Source organism: Ictalurus furcatus, chromosome 7 (assembly GCF_023375685.1).
Source record: "Ictalurus furcatus strain D&B chromosome 7, Billie_1.0, whole genome shotgun sequence".
Taxonomy (NCBI): Eukaryota; Metazoa; Chordata; class Actinopteri; order Siluriformes; family Ictaluridae; genus Ictalurus; species Ictalurus furcatus.
In genome coordinates this window covers 34951107-34969798 of record NC_071261.1, presented here as the reverse complement: position 1 = coordinate 34969798, position 18692 = coordinate 34951107, and the positions used below count along the sequence as shown (strand labels likewise).

The 18692-nt window shown below is 41.2% G+C and overlaps 1 protein-coding gene across 3 annotated transcripts; it reads left to right on the top strand.

Annotated features, from left to right (window-relative positions):
- The first annotated feature begins 1432 nt into the window (after positions 1 to 1432).
- LOC128610617 (zinc finger protein 501-like) lies at positions 1433 to 15404 on the top strand. Of its 3 annotated transcripts, none has more exons than XM_053630033.1 (4): positions 1433 to 1600; positions 10106 to 10258; positions 13301 to 13405; positions 13761 to 15404. In XM_053630033.1, exons 2-4 carry the CDS (start codon positions 10112 to 10114, stop codon positions 14757 to 14759), a joined length of 1251 nt encoding a protein of 416 aa, XP_053486008.1. In that variant the 5' UTR covers positions 1433 to 1600; positions 10106 to 10111; the 3' UTR covers positions 14760 to 15404. The 3 variants fall into 3 exon arrangements, with proteins under 3 accessions (XP_053486008.1, XP_053486009.1, XP_053486005.1); XM_053630034.1 differs by having other exon boundaries at positions 13253 to 13405; positions 13809 to 15404; XM_053630030.1 differs by having other exon boundaries at positions 13253 to 13405.
- Positions 15405 to 18692: the final 3288 nt, after the last annotated feature.

The window sequence follows — 18692 nt, the reverse complement described above, 5'->3', positions numbered from 1 at the left end:
GTAATGATGGGAGTAGTTATCTGATATGGTGCTGGTTTGAGACATTCGAGTGGCTGGATTATTCATGTGCAGATTATTTGGTCAATCAAACCCAAACCCTTCCTTCCTTCTCTAATTTTCACGTTTTGAGCAGTTAGCCCTCGCAAGCAAGAAAAAAACAGTCTGTTTAGAAGTGTTTTAAGTTTAAGTTTTTTGATGGAGAAGAATCTGGGCTCAGTCCTGGATGATTAATAATCCAGTTAACGCCTCTGGCTGATAACCACAACTGTGAAATCTCTGGGATCTGCATTTTAGTATTAACTATTGCTAGGCCAGGCTCTTGTTATCTCTAAACTGGAGTACTGCAACTCACTACTCCCAGACCTCCCGGCCAGCTCCATCAAACCCCTTCAGATGATTCAGAATGCAGCAGCACGCCTCGTCTTCAACCAGCCCAAGAGAACCCATGTCACATCCCTCCACTGGCTTCCTGTAGCCACCCGCATCAAATTCAAGGCCTTGATGCTCACCTACAAGACCTTGTCTGGAACAGCACCCTCCTACCTCAACTCTCTCCTGAAGGCTTACGTTCCCTCTCGCAATCTGCGATCAATCAACAACCGACGCTTAGTAGTTCCTACTCAGTGTGTCTCAAGATCCCTTTCAAGAACCTTCACACTAACTGTTCCTCAGTGGTGGAATGAACTTCCAACCTCAATCTGGACCGCAGAATCTCTCACCATCTTCACAAAACAGCTAAAGACCCACCTCTTCCGTCAACACCTAACCAACTCATAAAAATAAATAAATAAATAAAAAATTACTCTGGCACTTACACCTCTACTCTGCGCACTTTGCTTCTGCTGGAAATCAGTTAATGGATCTTGTACAGTAGCACTACTTGTATTGTTCTCTGCTTGATATATCGCTTTGCTCGTATTTTCTCATTTGTAAGTCGCTTTCTATAAAAGCATCTGCTAAATGAATAAATGTAATGTAAACTATTGCAGTGCAGGGGAACAGTCCCACAGTCCATTTAACCATTAAACTGATGAGAATATCACATTTGCAATGCGGTTCTCCCTTCAGTCTCCTCTTCAGGAGGTGAGATTCTGATCAGTTGGGTTAAGGTCTGGTGATTGACTTGTCCAGTCTAAAACCTTACACTATTTCCTTTGTTCAGCTTCTTCTCTTCCTCAGGATTTTGGAGAAGATCCTCTCACAAGGTACAGGGGATGATGGTGTGAATGGGTATTGAACTGAACCTTTAAAATGAATTTTCTATAAAAGAAAAAGTGTTCCATCCTCTCTCTCTCTCTCTCTCTCACACACACACACACACACACACACACACACAGTGTGAATATCAGAAACACTCTCACACAGGGACAGCAGTGTGTCTATGCGGGACAGCGCCGAAAACAGTCCAAACCTCTTCCGGTGTCTCGGTGACGTTCGGTGCTTGTGACGTCAGCAGTCACGTGGTCACAGGCGCTGCGTGTGGAAACGGTGGGATTGTGTGTAGAGTCTCGAGCGCCGAGGCTGCGGTGTTGAATGTCCCATCAGTGAAATTACAGCTCGTGCTTACCTGAGGAGGTGAAGTCCTGCTGCAGAGCCTGAGGTAAGTTCTCCTCAATCCTCTCTGCTCCTACTTCTGGAATCCACGCGTTTATACTGTTTATTCCGGGCCAGAGAACCGGCTCTGATCGCTGGGTTCTGCAGCAACTTCTCCCTGGCTTTACGGAGCAGGTTCAGGAGAGGGAACAGGTAGGACGCGGGGAGGGGGTGGGGGGAGAGAAAGGGGTGGGGGGTAATTTCAGTGTTGGGAATAAATCTGTAACACCTACATCACAGTGTACTCTTCGGGATGTGGGGGGGCGGGGGTGGGCGCGTGCGTGTGTGTTTGTGTGTGTGTGTGTGTGTGTATGTGTGTATGTGTGCGCGCGCGTGCGGTACGTTTTTATACGATTCTGTCTTTCAGCTTCATTAAACTCATCCTATTGAAATAAATAAAAATCTAAAAAAAAGAATGAAGACTTATAGACAGGCCATACACGGCCATAAGTATGTGCACCCCTGACCATCACACCCATATGTGCTTGTTGAACATCTCCAGATTCCAGATTTATTCCCCCTGTGTTTGCTGTTATAATAACCTCCTCCACTCTTCTGGGAAGGCTTTCCACTAGATTTTGGGGCGTGGCTATGGGGGTTTTGGGGCGTGGCTGTGGGGATTTGGGGGCGTGGTTGTGGGGATTTGTGTGCATTCAGCTACAAGAGCGTTAGTGAGGTCGAGGTCAGGTGCTGATGATGAGGTAAGGAGACTCCAGTTCCAGTTCATCCCAAAGGAGTTCAGTGGGGTTGAGGTCAGGGTTCTGTGCAGGACACTCGAGTTCTTCCACCTTCTTCCAACCTTCACACACCACGTCTTCATGAAGCTCGCTTTGTTCACTGTGTCATTTTGGAACAGTGTTGGGTCTCTTAGTTCCAGTTCTGTAGACATTCTGTACGATTTTGTGCTTCCACATTTTGTGGTAACAATTTGAGGAACAAGGATATGTGGATATGGGTGTGATGGTCAGGTGTCCACATACTTTTGGCCTTATAGTGTATGTCTGTGTTCATTTCCCAGAAAGGATTATTAATGAAAACATCCAGATAACCTTCATGCATTTCTACTGTAGAAATTTAGAAATATACATGATATGGCCAAAAGTATGTGGACACCTAACCATCAGACCCATATGTGGTTCTTCCCCAAACTGTTACCACAGTGTTATAAGCACATAATTATCTGTTCAGTAGAAATGTTCAGCAGAAATGTTCACTAGAAATGTTCAGCAGAAATGTTCACTAGAAATGTTCAGCAGAAATGTTCACTAGAAATGTTCAGCAGAAATGTTCAGTAGAAATGTTCAGCAGAAATGTTCAGCAGAAATGTTCAGTAGAAATGTTCAGTAGAAATGAAACTGGAGATTGTTTGTTTGAGCTGAAATTAAAAAAAAAAGAAAATAAATAAGATAAGCACATAATTATCTAAAAGTCAATGGTTACGCAACTGCACTATTTGAGCATGTAGTATTAGCACATTTATAGAAGGGGTGTATTTATTTATAATCACACTATCCGGTGTCACCCAGATGAGAATGGGTTCCCTTTTGAGTCCGGTTCCTCTCAGGGTTTCTTCCTCATATCGTCTCAGGGAAGTTTTTCCTCACCACCCTCACCTCTGGCTGCTCATTAGAGATAAATTCATACATTTATAATCTATATCCTGAATTTATATATTTCTGTACCGCTGCTCTGGGACAATGTCCACTGTTATACACGCTACACTAATAACACTGAACTAAATTAAAATGTCTTTGTATTCTGTAGTAGTAAGATTCCCCTTAACTGGAACAAACCAGCCCAAACCTGTTCCAGCATGACCTCGTGTTTCGCCCGAGCTTGCTAATGCTGTTGTGGCTGAATGAACACAAATCCCCACAGCCGTGCTCCAGATTCTAGCGGAGAGCCTTCTCAGAAGAGTGGGGGCTGTTATAGCAGGAATCACAGGGAAGAGTTATTATTAATGCCCATGGGTCTGGAATGGGACGTCCAACAAGCTCATATAGGTGATGGTAGAGCTGAGGGAGATGGAAAAATGTTATATAACATAATCACCAGTGAAAGGCACGTTTTCAGTTCTCCTTTTATTTGGACGTGACGTTGAAGAGAACTATCACACACGAGAACAAAAAAAACGTCAGAACAATATGAATACTAATCCAATCCTTTTTAGTAGGTACATGTTCCTCGAGTTTTAGTTGGGCTGATCAGCGTGTCGTGGGGCGTTTCGCTCTGTGCCACGCCCCTCCATGCTTGTTTTTATTTTGGCTGAGGAAAATGCAACGTTGGTGATTATAGATGATTATAAATACCAATAGACATTTTCTATGGTCGTACGATATGTATGGGCGTATAGCACAGCTCTAGGTGATGATCAGGAGTCCACATACTTTTAACAATATAAACATCTAACAGATGACGGTGGTCAGCTGGTGGAGTGATGATGCAGTATGTAGTGAACCGCTGTGAATTCTGGAGCGTGTCTGTGGGGATTTGTGTTCATTCAGCCAGAGGAGCATTAGTGAGGTCGGGCGAGGAGACCTGGCAAACACTCAGCGTTCCACTTCATCCGAGTTCAAGTCCAGTTTACTGTCAGATGTTTCCAGAATACAGAGTACACGAGTTAACACGAAGTGCATACAAAGCAGTAAACATATACATGGGTGGAGGAAAGGTATTACACAGCTCAGACTGCATGTAGAGTGAAGAAGAGCGAGGTGGATGTTGTGGCTCCAGGTGGACAGGTTGAAGATCTCCCTCCTGTCTTCTCATGGCTGGTTATTCTAAAGGTGTTCAGTAGGGTTGAGGTCAGGGCCGTGTGCACAGGGGCATTGTCATGCTGTAAATGCTGTCGTGAAACTGTTAGGACTGAGACTGTATAATGCTTCCTGCACAGAAAAGTCCTTAACTTTATGGTAAACGTTAATTAAATCACACAAACTCTAAAATATGAATGAAAAGGACTTCAGGTACTCATGACCTGACTTTCATATATCACAACTCTACAGATGAATAATTCTGTTCTATATGTTCAGTTAGAAAGATTTGTAAATAAATTAAACGAAATGTTTTGTAAAAACTGTGATATATTCTTAAAGAGCAGAGAGTACTGTACCCGTGACATGACCTTCATGCCTTTCTACTGTAGAAAAATGTAGAAAAAAGACGTACAGAACACGGAAAAAAACCTTAAATACACACAATACGACCAAAAGTAAGTGGACACCTGACCATCAGACCCGTTTGTGCTTTTTGGAGATTTTATTCCAGATTTATTTTTTCTTTGCTGCTATAATAACCTGCAGGTTTTTTTTGGAAAGGCTTTCCTCTAGCTCTTGGAGCGTGTCTGTGGGGATTTGTGTTCATTCAGCCAGAGGAGCATTAGTGAGGTCGGGCGAGGAGGACTGGCACGCAGTCAGCATTACAATTCAAACAAGTTCCAGTTCACTTTATTGTCCGATGTTTCCAGAATACAGAGAGACAATGAAAATCCTGTGCTACAGTGGCACGCCCATGCAGTTAACATAAAGTGCATACACACAGCAAACAGACCCAACATACCAGACTGCAGCATAGAGAGAGGTTTCACATGGGTGGAGGAACCGTATTACACAGGACATGCTCTATAGTGCACAGGGGCATTGTCATGCTGGAACAGGTTTGGGCCTCGTAGTTCCAGTGAAGGGAAACTGTAAAGCTACAGCGTACAGAGACCTTCTATACGACTGTGTGGGTTAAACCTTGTGGAAACAGTTTAAGGAAGAACCACATATGGGTGTGATGGCCATGGGGTGCACATACTTTTGGTCATATTTATGGTCATTGCAGAGAAAACCTCATTATGAAAAACATCCAGAGGTTAAATGAATGAAAGTGATAGACCTGTCCCTCAGAAACTGTCAGGACTGAGCCGATATAATGCGTATTGCACTGAAAAGTCCATAACTTTATGTTAATTACAATGAATTCCTTATTAAATGTTTATTACATCACATTAACATAAAAATCAAAATATTATTTAAAAGCACTTCAGGTACTCATGACCTGACTTTCATATTTCAGTACTGTAAAGAATAATAATTCTGTTCTATATCTTCTAAAGGTTTATATTTTCATAAAATTATTAAATGACACTGTTTTCTAAATCTGTAATATATTCTTAAAGAACAGAGAGCACTGTGAACATGACCTTCATGCGTTTCTACTGGAGAAATGTAGAAGTAAAAGAAATACAGAACCTGACCAAAAGTATGTGGACACAGGACCATCACAGCCGTACGTGTGCGCTTTCCCCAAACTGTTGTCTTTGTAGAAGGTCTTTGTTTGCTGTAGCAGTAAAAATTCCATTCACTGGAGCAGACCGGCCCAAACCAGTTCCAGCATGACTGTGCCGCTGTGCACAAAGAGAGGTTTATAAATACATGGTGTGTTGAGGTTGGTGTGGAAGAAGTGGAGTGGCCTGCGCAGAACCCTGACCTCAGCACCTTTGGGACTGAATTGGAATGCAGACTGCACTCCAGACCTCCTCGCCTGCGGTCAGTGCCCGACCTCACTAATGCTCTTGTAGCTGAATGAACACAAATCCCCACAGCCGTGTTCCAGATTCCAGTGGAGAGCCTCCTCAGACGAGTGGAGGATGTTATAGCAGTAATCACGGGCAGAATCCATATTAATGCTCATGGATCTAGAATGGGACGTCCAATAAGCTCATATAAGTGATGGTCAGGTGTCTACATACTCTTGGCCATATAGTGAATTTATACACTACATAAACACTTTGAAATCGAGAGTGATTAATAATTCTGTACCACTCGATGATCACGCCAGTCATGATGCCTTCACTGGTGCAGCTATGGAACAACTGGATGATGCGACAATTCAGAAAAAAATCTTAGAGGCACCGTTATGCCAACCGTCATTTCAGCTCTACAGCATGGAAGTACATCAGAACAGACGTTCATCTTCAGATTATAAGCTAAAGTAGAAAAGGAAGAAAGTCATGTCATGGCAGCAGCCTTTTCTGAGGAATATACACTGTATGGCCAAAAGTATGTGCACCCCTGACCATCACACTCGTGTGTACTTTTTGAACTTCTCATTCCACTTTACTGTTATAATACATTCCACTCATCTGGGAAGGCTTTCCTCTAGCTCTTGGAGCGTGTCTGTGGGGATTTGTGTTCATTCAGCCAGAGGAGCATTAGTGAGGTCGGGTGAGGAGACCTGGCACGCAGTCGCCATTACAATTCATACATTTCCACTTCATACAAGATCCAGTCCAGTTTATGGTCAGATGTTTCCAGAATACAGAGAGACAATGAAAATCCTGTGCTACAGTGGCACGCCCGTGCAGTTACAGACCCAACATACCAGACTGCAGCATAGAGAGAGGTTTCACATGGGTGGAGGAACCGTATTACACAGGACACGCTCTATAGTGCACAGGGGCATTGTCATGCTGGAACAGGATTGGGCCTCGTAGTTCCAGTGAAGGGAAACTGTAAAGCTACAGCGTACAGAGACCTTCTATACGACTGTGTGGGTTAAACTTTGTGGAAACAGTTTAAGGAAGAACCACATATGGGTGTGATGGCCATGGGGTGCACATACTTTTGGTCATATAGTGTATATTTATGGTCATTGCCGAGAAAACCTCATTATGAAAAACATCCAGAGGTTAAATGAATGAAAGTGATAGACCTGTCCCTCAGAAACTGTCAGGACTGAGCCGATATAATGCGTATTGCACTGAAAAGTCCATAACTTTATGTTAATTACAATGAATTCCTTATTAAATGTTTATTACATCAATAAAATCACACAAACTGTAAAATATAAATGAAAAGGATTTCAAACTGTTTAACAAATTTGGAAGCACACAATTGTAAAGAATGTCTTTATATGCTGTAGCGTTAAGATTTCTCTTCTTGGGAACAATCCGGTCCAAACCAGTTCCAGCATGCACAAAGAAAGGTTTATAAAGACGGGTTGCCAAGGTTGGTGTGGAAGAGATGGAGTGGCCTGCACAGAGCCCTGACCTCAACCCCACTGAACACCTTTGGGATTGAATTGGAATGCAGACTGCACTCCAGACCTCCTCGCTGACGTCAGTGCCCAACCTCGCTAATGCTCTTGTAGCTGAATGAACACAAATCCCCACAGCCATGCTCCAGAATCTAGTGGAGAGCCAGAAGAGTGGAGGCTGGTATAGCAGTAATTGCAGGAAAAAATCCATATTAATGCCCATGGATGTGGAATGGGACATCCAATAAGCTCATATATGGTGATGGTCAGGTGTCTACAGTCGTTTGGACATATAGTGTATATAAACACTGAGTAAACACAATAAACACAGAATCTAAAATATTATTGGGGTGTCAGCTGGTAGTGTGATGATGTTGTGAATATGACAATGAAATAAGGTGCAGCATGACCTGGGGGTTGCATCATATAGGGGTGGTGAGGGTGGAAAAATCTGTCCCAAGGCCAGCGGTTCTGGACCACATGGTGGAGGCTAGATTAGGAGTCTTGATCAAAAGGAAACTCATCAGTAGTGACATAATAAACTGTTTGTAGCATTTTACCATTTAAATTCAAGCGTTAAACGGCAAACTTGCACAATTAGTACTATAATATAATGAGAGTAAATGTCACTTGACATAATAGCAGTTTAAGATATGTAATAAATCACTCATCTCTGAGCCTTCCCCAAACTGCTGCTACAAAACTGGAGGCACAGAATTGTATGGAATGTCTTTGTATGCTTTAGCATTAAGATTTCTCTTCACTGGAACAAAGGGACTGAGCCTAAACTGAGCCTCTGTTCCAGAGGTTTATAAAGACATGGTCGGCCAAGGATGGAGTAGAAGAATGCTAGTGTCCTGCATAGAGCCCTGACCTCGACCCCACTGAGGACCTTTGGAACTGAACTGGAATGCAGACTGGCCTCCTCACCCTACATCAGTCCCTGACCTTGCTCATGCTCTTGTAGCTGAATGAATAAATCTGGAATGGATAATGATATTCTGATCAATCAGCTCATATTCTTTTTATTTTATTTGATCTCAAATCCAAATGCCTTCAGAACAAAAAACAAAAGACTTGGTCTTGCCATTCCATTACTTTTGGAGGGGACTGTATGTATGTAAAACTCTATGGAATGGACATTGATGTCTTAAAATTGATGCGTCAAGCCAAACAATCCAATCATTATACCCCTATGCCACAGTTTACCTGTACCTGAGTGGAGTTGTCTCTTATGGAGTCAGTGTTCAGGGACTATAACCTGTTGATTATCTAATTATATCTAGGTAGTTTGTCCATTCTTTTACCATTTTTTAAATCCAAAATTGAGGTAATCTGGTCCTGTTTAGCATTTTATACATTCCACGGAGCATGGTATTACAGGATAGTAATCCCAATCCCACCCACTCCCACAGGGATTCTGACCAATCCCATCCACTCCCACAGAGATTCTGACCAATCCCACCCACCCTCCACAGAGATTCTGACCAATCCCACCCACTCCCACAGAGATTCTGACCAATCCCACCCACTCCCACAGAGATTCTGACCAATCCCACCCACCCTCCACAGAGATTCTGACCAATCCCACCCACTCCCACAGAGATTCTGACCAATCCCACCCACCCTCCACAGAGATTCTGACCAATCCCACCCACTCCCACAGAGATTTCAGAAATCCTGCCTGCTCCTTTAATTATTGTTTGCACGCACCTGTGATATTTTCTTGACTTACTAAGTTCTGGCTTCTGAGAGGCACATCAGAAAGGTGTTCATGTTTATTTTAAATGTCAGGGACAATTGTAAAAAAAATATACATCAGAAGGTGCACCTACTTCTATGAGAGTAAATAATAAATGTTACTGGTGATGTCACAGTACATGACTTTGTTAGTGTAAGGCAGTGGTTCTTAAACTGGGGGCCGCCAGATGGTTCCAGGGGGGCCACATAGAAATTCTAGAACATTTAAAAAAAAATTATTTTACCTGTATGTAAGTCGCCATTGTGAACCTTTACACTATGATGTACATAAAAAAGAGAAATATTAATAATATAATAAAAAGAGAAACATCAATATTAATTAATGAAATCAATTATACACAGCACATTAAGACACACACCAAACAGAGACAGAGACTGGTTAAAGTGGATACGTTTATAAATAGAGGACGTAGTGTCTTATCTGAGAAAGTTTATACAGAAGAGCCTAGTGTGAAAAAAACAAAACTGTGGAAATTTGATGACTCTTGGAGGTCACAAAGGGATGCACCGTACACAAGGGGTCCTCACGCTGAAAAAGTTAGAAAACCACTGCTATAAGATCTCAAATTGTGCACAGGATCATATGGGCTTTTATCTAATGATCTGCTGTAGGTCTTATCTCTGGTAACTACAGATGTTACATTCATATTGTTTTATCTGTTCGTGAATAATTTGCTTCATTTTAAATTGAATTTCTAACATTTCATTTCCATTTTATTTTCTGATTCAGAAAGGAATGATGTTCTGCTACAAGTCGCCTCCTGCTTCTTGTGTCCAGTTTCATACGCCTCTTGACCTGACCTCCACAAGCACTTCAAGAGATGGCACTGCTTCAGAAAGGCTTCAGAAGTCTGGAGAAACCAAATCTGAGAGTCTGTCCCCAGTAAGTTGCAGTAGCCCCAATAATAATAAACCCTCTTAGTCACTTACATCTTTTCTTCTTGACATCTTCATCCAAAATCAAGGTCAGCTGGTCCTGCTCAGCTTTTATATTTGATACTCATCAGACAGCACGGTGTTACAGGCTAATAATCCCATTCCTGCTCGCTCCTTTAGTTATTGTTTCCACCTGTATGTGATATTTTATTTGGTTTATTTGGTTCTATTGTCAAAATAAATTAAAAAAAAAGGTAATTTAAACCAGTGTGACACTGAAAGCAGTTACTAAATATGTATTACTAAATAAGTATGTATGTGTATAGGTTATAGGGCATTAATAATATTTTATGATTTCAATTATACTTCATTTTGAGATCCTTAGAGGAGCCTGTGGTGGTTGGCTGTTAGCATAAGGTTGGAAGAGTCTGAGAATTTATTATGATCTAGAATTGTCATCAGCTGGCAGTTCCTGATGATAATTCTTCAACTGCTTGACAAGTTCTAATGAGTCCACTGAGGTCTAACGTGTCATTTTTTATTGTTTGCTGCAAAGGGTGTGTTTTCATCCTTTCACTTCAAAAGTCAACAAAATAAATAATTTGACTTGGGGTCAAACACTCACTGAGCACTTTATTAGGAACACTTATACACCTTCTCATTCATGAAATGATCTAATCAGCCAGTCGTGTGCCAGCAGTGCAATGTATAAACACAATGGGGGAAAAAGTGTAAGCTCAGTGATTTTGACCGTGACATGAATGTTGATGCCAGATTTGAGTATTTCTGTAAACATATTCTTTCAATGATGCTCCATGGGATGTTCAAAGTTTCGGGAATTTTTTTATAACCCAACTCTCATCTGTACTTCTCCACAACTTTGTCCCTGACCTGTTTGGAGAGCTCCTTGGTCTTCATGGTACCACTTGTTCAGTGGTGTTGCAGACTCTTGCGCCTTTCAGAATAGGTGTATGTATATATACTGAGATCATGTGACACTTAGATTGCACACAGGTGAACTTTATTGAACGAATTATGTGACTTCTGAAGGTATTTGGTTGCACTAGATCTTATTTAGGGGCTTCATAGCAAAGGGGTAGCATCATAGCATACATATGCATGCACCACTCTTCGTTTTTTCTTTTTTAAAACAAGTTATTATTTTCATTTCACTTCACCAATTTGGACTATTTCGTGTGTGTCCATTACATGAAACCCAAATAAAAACCCATTTAAATTACAGGTTGTAATGCCACAAAATAAGACAAATGCCAAGGGGGTGAATACTTTTGCAAGGCACTGTAACTCAGATAACCACTCTCTACAATTGTGGTGAGCAGAAAAGCATCTCAGAATGCACAACACGTCAAACCTTGAGGCAGATGGGCTACAGCAGCAGAAGACCACGTCAGGTTCCTCTTCTGTCAGCGAGGAACAGAAAGCTGAGGCTACAGTGGGCACAGGATCACCAACACTGGACAGCTGAAGACTGGAAAAACGTTGCCTGGTCTGATGAATCTCGGTTTCTGCTGAGGAACACAGATGGTCGAGGCAGAATTTGGTGCCAACAGCATGAATCCATGGACCGAACCTGCCTTGTGTCTACAGTCCAGGCTGGTGGAGGTGGTGTGATGGTGTGGGGAATGTTTTCTTGGTGCACTTTGGCTCATTAATACCAATCAATCATGGCTTGAATGACACAGCATGTTTAAATTCATTTCAGTTCAGTGTTATTAGTGTAGCATGTTTAACAGTGGACATTGTCCTAGAGCAGCGTTACAGAAATATATAAATTCAGGATATAGATGTTAAATGTATGAATTTATCTCCAATGAGCAGCCAGAGGCGACGGTGGTGAGGAAAAACTCCCTGAGACGATATGAGGAAGAAACCTTGAGAGGAACCGGACTCAAAAGGGAACCCGTCCTCATCTGGGTGACACCAGATAGTGCGATTATAAATAAATACACCCCTTCTATAAATGTTCTAATACTACATGCTCAAATAGTGCAGTTGTGAAACTAGGATACTCAGTCACCGGATCTGAATCCAGGAGAACAGCTTTGGCACGTGATATAACGGGAGATTCACAGCAGGAAAGTGCACCTGAAATATCTGCAGGAACTGCATGATGCAGTCATGTCAACTTGGACCAGAATCTCAAAGGAATGTTTCCAACATCTTGTAGAATCCATGCCATGAAGAACTGAGGCTGTTTTGAGAGAGGGAGAAAAGGGAGGCCCGTCCCAGTATTAGTATAGTGTTCCTAATAAAGTGTTCAGTCAGTGTATATGGTTAAAAGAGCAGTGGGTCTAGAAGAAGGCCTTGCGGAACACCAAACTTTACTTTTGTATGCATTGAGTAATGTGTTCTAGAAGAATACTATGCTGTAAGGTATCAAACACTGCAAGTTCCAGAAACACAAGGAGACCCAACCCTGACCAGTCCAGAACTCGGTCATTTACCACTTTATCCAGCACTGTCTCCGTACTGTGATGAGGTCTAAATCCTACATGTGTAATATAAGTGTTTTCTGTGCCGTATGACCTAACTCCTGAGTTACAGCCTCCTAGGGTTTTAGAGAAGGTTGATATTGGCCTGAAGTTTGACAGGTGACGAGGGGCGAGCTCAGGTTTTTTAGGTACATAGCCAGTGCTAAGTGAAGAGTTTTATTATTTATTATTTTATGTTTCTCCACTTATTCAGGATTTATCTTAAGTTTGTCACCAGTGTGTGTGTATTAGTGAATGACACCTACTTCTATATGATTAAATGATGTATTTAACTGGTGATGTCACAATGAATGACTTAGCATAACAGCTCCTGTTGTGCACAGGCTCACATGGACTTTCCATTAGTCATCGTATCGTTTATTTCTGGAACATACAGATGTTACATTCATATTGGGGTTTTTGTATATTATTTTATTTATTCAGGAATAATTTGCTTCATTTGAAATTGAATTTCTAACATTTCATTTCCATTTTATTTTCTGATTCAGAAAGGAATGATGTTCTGCTACAAGTCACCTCCTGCTTCTTGTGTCCAGTTTCATACGCCTCTTGACCTGACCTCCACAAGCACTTCAAGAGATGGCACTGCTTCAGAAAGGCTTCAGAAGTCTGGAGAAACCAAATCTGAGAGTCTGTCCCCAGTAAGTTGCAGTAGCCCCAATAATAATAAACCCTCTTAGTCACTTACTAAGTGACATCTTTTCCTCTTGACATCTTCATCCAAAATCAAGGTCAGCTGGTCCTGCTCAGCTTTTATATTTTATACTCATCAGACAGCACCTTTAATGTGTCACCAGTGTGTGTATATTAGTAAATGACACCTACTTCCATGTGAGTAAATTATATATATTACTGGTGATGTCACAGTGCACGTTAGCTTTGGCTCACATGGACCATCGATTAGTCACCGTATCATTTATCTCTGGAAAATACAGATCATTTGCTGCATTTCAAATTGAGTTTATAACTTTTTGCTTTCTATTCTTTGCGATTCAGGAAGGAAAGATGTTCTGCTACAAGTCATCTCCGGCTCCTTTTATCCAGTTTCATACGCCTCTTGACCTGACCTCCACAAGCACTTCAAGACCTGGTACTGCTTTGGAAAGGCTTCAGATCTCTGGAGAAACCAAATCTGAGAGTCCGTCCCCAGTAAGTTGCAGTAGTCAGTCTGGAACTTTCATCACTAAGCCCTCACCAAAACTAATATGGAAAAAAATCCACCATTGCTTAGACTGTGGGAAGAGTTTTGCTAGACTGGGAGACCTCCAAAAACACCAGAGGATTCACACCGGAGAGAAACCGTATCAGTGCTCAGAGTGTGGGAAGAGTTTTACTCAAGAGAGTAATCTCCAACAACACCAGCGGGTTCACACCGGAGAAAAACCCTATCATTGTACGTGGTGTGGAAAGAGCTTCACTCATCAGCAGAACTTCCAGACGCATCAGAGGATTCACACGGGAGAAAAACCATATCAGTGCTCCGAGTGTGGGAAGAGCTTCACTCGCAAGAATGCTGTACAGCGCCACCAGCGCGTTCACACGGGAGAGAAACCCTTCCACTGTGTGCAGTGTGGGATGAGGTTTAGTGAGAGCGGTACTCTGAAAGAACACCAGCGACTTCACACGGGAGAGAACCTGTTTCACTGCTCAGAGTGTGGGAAGAGTTTCCATCAGAAGAAAACTCTACAAGGACATCAGCGCACTCACACCGGAGAGAAACCATACTTCTGTACGGAGTGTGGGAAGAGCTTCAGTCGGATGAACACTCTACAGCAACACCACCGCATTCACACGGGAGAACGGCCGTTCCAGTGTTCAGAGTGTGGACAGACTTTTGCTCAACAAAGTACTCTCCACCGACACCAGCACATTCACACCGGAGAGAAACCCTATCACTGCTCACTGTGTGGGAAGAGTTTCAATCGCAAAAACACTCTACAGCTACACCAGCGCCTTCACACGGGAGAGAAGTCCAGCGCTGAGGAGATTTACTGAGGAACTTCTGAGTAAACGCTGACAACTCCTAGCTTGTTCAAACGCAATATATTTCTAGCATGGTTTACAGTTTATTCTGGTCTCGAAGACGTGAATGTAAATATCACGCAAAGCACACAGAATACTGCCGTGTTGCAGAGTGTTGCATTTCTGGACATTTCTGCACTTCCTGCTCACTTTGCACACAGTCTAGACCGCCAACAGTGGATCCTGTGAGCATCCAGTAGCTAAATCCCCAGATATATGATCAAATCTGCTGATGAAACAGATGTTTGACTGCACAGAGAAGTCACAACCAGGGGTGTCAGGAGCGTCCGAGGCTAAAATAAAGATCAGATGAAGAGTATGGGGACTGACACACACACACACACACACACACACACACACACACACACACACACACACTCAGTGCACTGCTGAAATGGAAATTAATCAGTGTTAATATACTGTAATAACTCCACCAATGCTCAAGAAATGCTTTTATAAGAGCATTAAAATGTTTCCAGTTTTATTTGTTTAGCACTTTTACCCACAGACATTGTCACAAAGCAGCTTTACAGAAATATACACATTCAGGATAGAAAATTTTAATGTATAAATTTATCCCTATAAGTCCTTCCTAGTTGAAAAATACAACAATGACAATAAAAGGAAACGTGTAGAAAGGGTTTTCTTAGGGTTTTGGTACTTCTCCATGGTTTATGGTTAGGTCGACAGGTGTGTATGCTGTAGAGATTATCATCTGTCTCTGTATTCCTCCGGCTCGTTGTTTTTTAATTGGCTGGTCACTGATTTTCATGCAGTATTCTTAAATAAAGAGATTTGCGTAAGCAGTAACCAGAGTAGAATTTTATGTGGTTCAGTTTGGATGTTTTGTGTTGAATGTCATTCGTTTAACATGTCTGACAGAATCTGCTCTGAAACTTGAATGAACGTCGCGTCAGGACTAAAGATGTCTCCTTGATCCATCAATTCGTCAGCTTATGACCTGGAGCTCAGACAAATGCTGCATTTCAGGAAAACAACATCCTGTGAACTGTTAAGCATGGAGATGGATCTGTTATCTTCGGGGGTTGTATGGAAGCCAGTGACACAGCAAACATCGCACATGTATCGAGACTGGATTCCAGTAAATATCAGCAAACTCTGGAAGCAAATGCGACTCAGTCGGTCAGAAACATTCCCACACTGAACTACTTCAAGAAGTGCAAGCTGAAGCTTCTGGACTGGCCCTCACGGTACCCTGAGTGGAACATCATTGAAAATGTGTGTGTAGATATTAAAGATGCTGTGCATGCAAGACGGCCCGAGAATATCCCAAAACTAGAAGGAAGAGTGGGAGGAAATTCATTAAAGAAGAATAGAAAGACACCTAGCTGCCTACAAAAAACATGTACACATCTGCTGATGAGGTGTAATAAATACTGACGTAGTAAAATTAAATGTTTTCCCAGAATTTTAATTTCATAATATATAAAGTAGCTGTGTATTAATATCTGCAGAAATGTTTTTGTTGTTGTTGTTTAATCATTTGTTACAGAGGATATTTCTTTTCTTTTTCCTAAAGATCAACAAAATATTAGGCATGGGTGCACAAACTTATATTTATACACATACAACATACACATTATAACACATACACATACACATTATAACACATACACATACACATTATAACTTATACACATACAAATATTTTTAACAGTTCTGGGGTTATTTAGTTATTTTTATGTTATTAGGTATAAAATAATTGTGTCCTGTCTGTATTTTACTATCGAGTTCAATGTTGATTTAATAAATAAAGTTTTGCTGTACTTTGAATTTATTAAAGTTACATTATTATAAATAATTTGCAATGTCTACAGAGCCACAATCATAAAACTATGAGTCTGGATACATTAATAAAGTAAAAACACGCAAATTAAACAAACGGAGACTTTCATATAAAACCAAGGGCAAAAGCCGGGGCACGGATTGTGTTAATTAATAAATTAACTAATTAATTAATGTTAATTCTAACATCTGGCTTTGCTCTAAATTGGCTGACGTCAACATGAATAGTAGTTTTTTCCACAACCAGGGAGAAAGTGTACATGGTGATGTTCAGCAGCTCTGCTCCTTGATGATTGAATGACGATTACACAATGCTCCAGTAGGGGGCGGTGTGTGTGTCTACTTCTCTCAGTCCATCATGAACTCTCAGAAATAAAAGAAGACGAGCTGCAGTTTTCCATCTGTCTGTGCACATCATCTTTTAACATGTTGAAGAAGGTCAGCTCGAGGAGGAATCAGTTAGATGTTTGTGCCCAGTCCTCTATATTATTTGTGAACTGTCCTGAAGGGGGCGCCTCGGTTACCTGCCTGAGGTGAATCATCTCCAGGTGAGAACGTTTCTGACAGGTTTACAGCAACAGTTAGATCTGACTCAATAATCCTGATCTGAAGTTTTTATAGGCTGTGACAGTGTGGTGACAAAATGAAAAAAACATGATTATGATTGATATATAATTGTAATATTATTCTGACACGCAATTTCATTTTTGTACATTCCTCATATTTTCTATCATGTTAATATGTTCAGTATAAGTTTATTAGAGGCATAACAATAATCCATTACTGAAATTTACCGGTTTGTGCAGGTTATACAACTACTTACAACTTTCAGATATCTAAATACATTTTTAAATGTATAATTAATTAATTTAGTGATAATTTACCTGTTAATGTATGCCACATCCATGGATTAAAACTGATTTTCACACTAGAACATGGTGGCAGTGAAAGCTGCAATGATTAGTCCTCATGATGAATCACATGAAATCCCCTCTATCTTTAACCATGACATGCCTCAGTGCACTTTCCTAAACTGACCACTCACACCTTCTCTTTCCCCATTTCTCTTCTGTGTAAATAAACCCAGTGTATTTAGTGATTATTCTGTTTGCAGGCTCTGTGTTAAACATTATATACAGTTTAGTGTTGTATAAATTGCAGCTTTCCTAGTATCAAGTGCAATGTTTCAGACTTGTATTACAAGCCTCTGTCATTCTGAGGGATTATCATCAGCATTTGGGCATTTTTGGATGCTTTAAAAATCTCAAATGATATTTATTTTCCCAGTAATTACTCATTTGGTCAAAAACTAATTCCAAAAGCATTTCTCAGGGGCTCAGCTATGATTCTCGTGCAGTTCTGGGTCCTGAACTCACAGGTTGAGGCATTTTGAATGTGTTTCTTGTCCTTTCTCTGTGTATGCTTTTAGAATAAATGGTTTCTCAGAAGAAAACCAGACTGGACACTGGTATGATCAGACTGGGAATTACATCACTGGAGTAAAAGGGAAGATGCCAGCAGCAGAAGGACATTTGCACCCATTACAGCTGAAAGTGTTTGTATACCACAGCTTCACGAGGAAGTGGACTTCTCCTAGTCCTGTTGAAGTAGACTGGAACTCCATCTGTACAGTGGTGGTTCTCACTGCCTACATCACATCAGTGTTAGCGCTCGCTCAGTGATCAGTTTGGCTAGATATTTAAACCTGCATAAGACATATTGCATATTATGACTCTGTACCTATCAGATATAGCAGGAAAACCAATCCAGATTTACCACAATCAAAAGCCAGTCATAAATTTCTGCTAACACTTATGTGCACCACAGCCAGGTATGCAGAAGCTAGTCCAGTTCTCTGGCATCATAAGTACATTACTCATGTTCTGTTCTTTTTTTCTTTATTGGAGTTTAAGGTCTTGGCCCAAATAACACACATACCAATAGAAAGATGTAATCAGACTCCGAACTCTGTGCTGTGCGAGTACTGTAACAAGTCTGGAAATGTCTGGTATGAAGGTATTCCTTTAGTTTTATTTATTGTTGTGACTCCATTGTTTTAGTCCTGCTAAGTTTTTGGACATAGAATACGAAGACCCTACA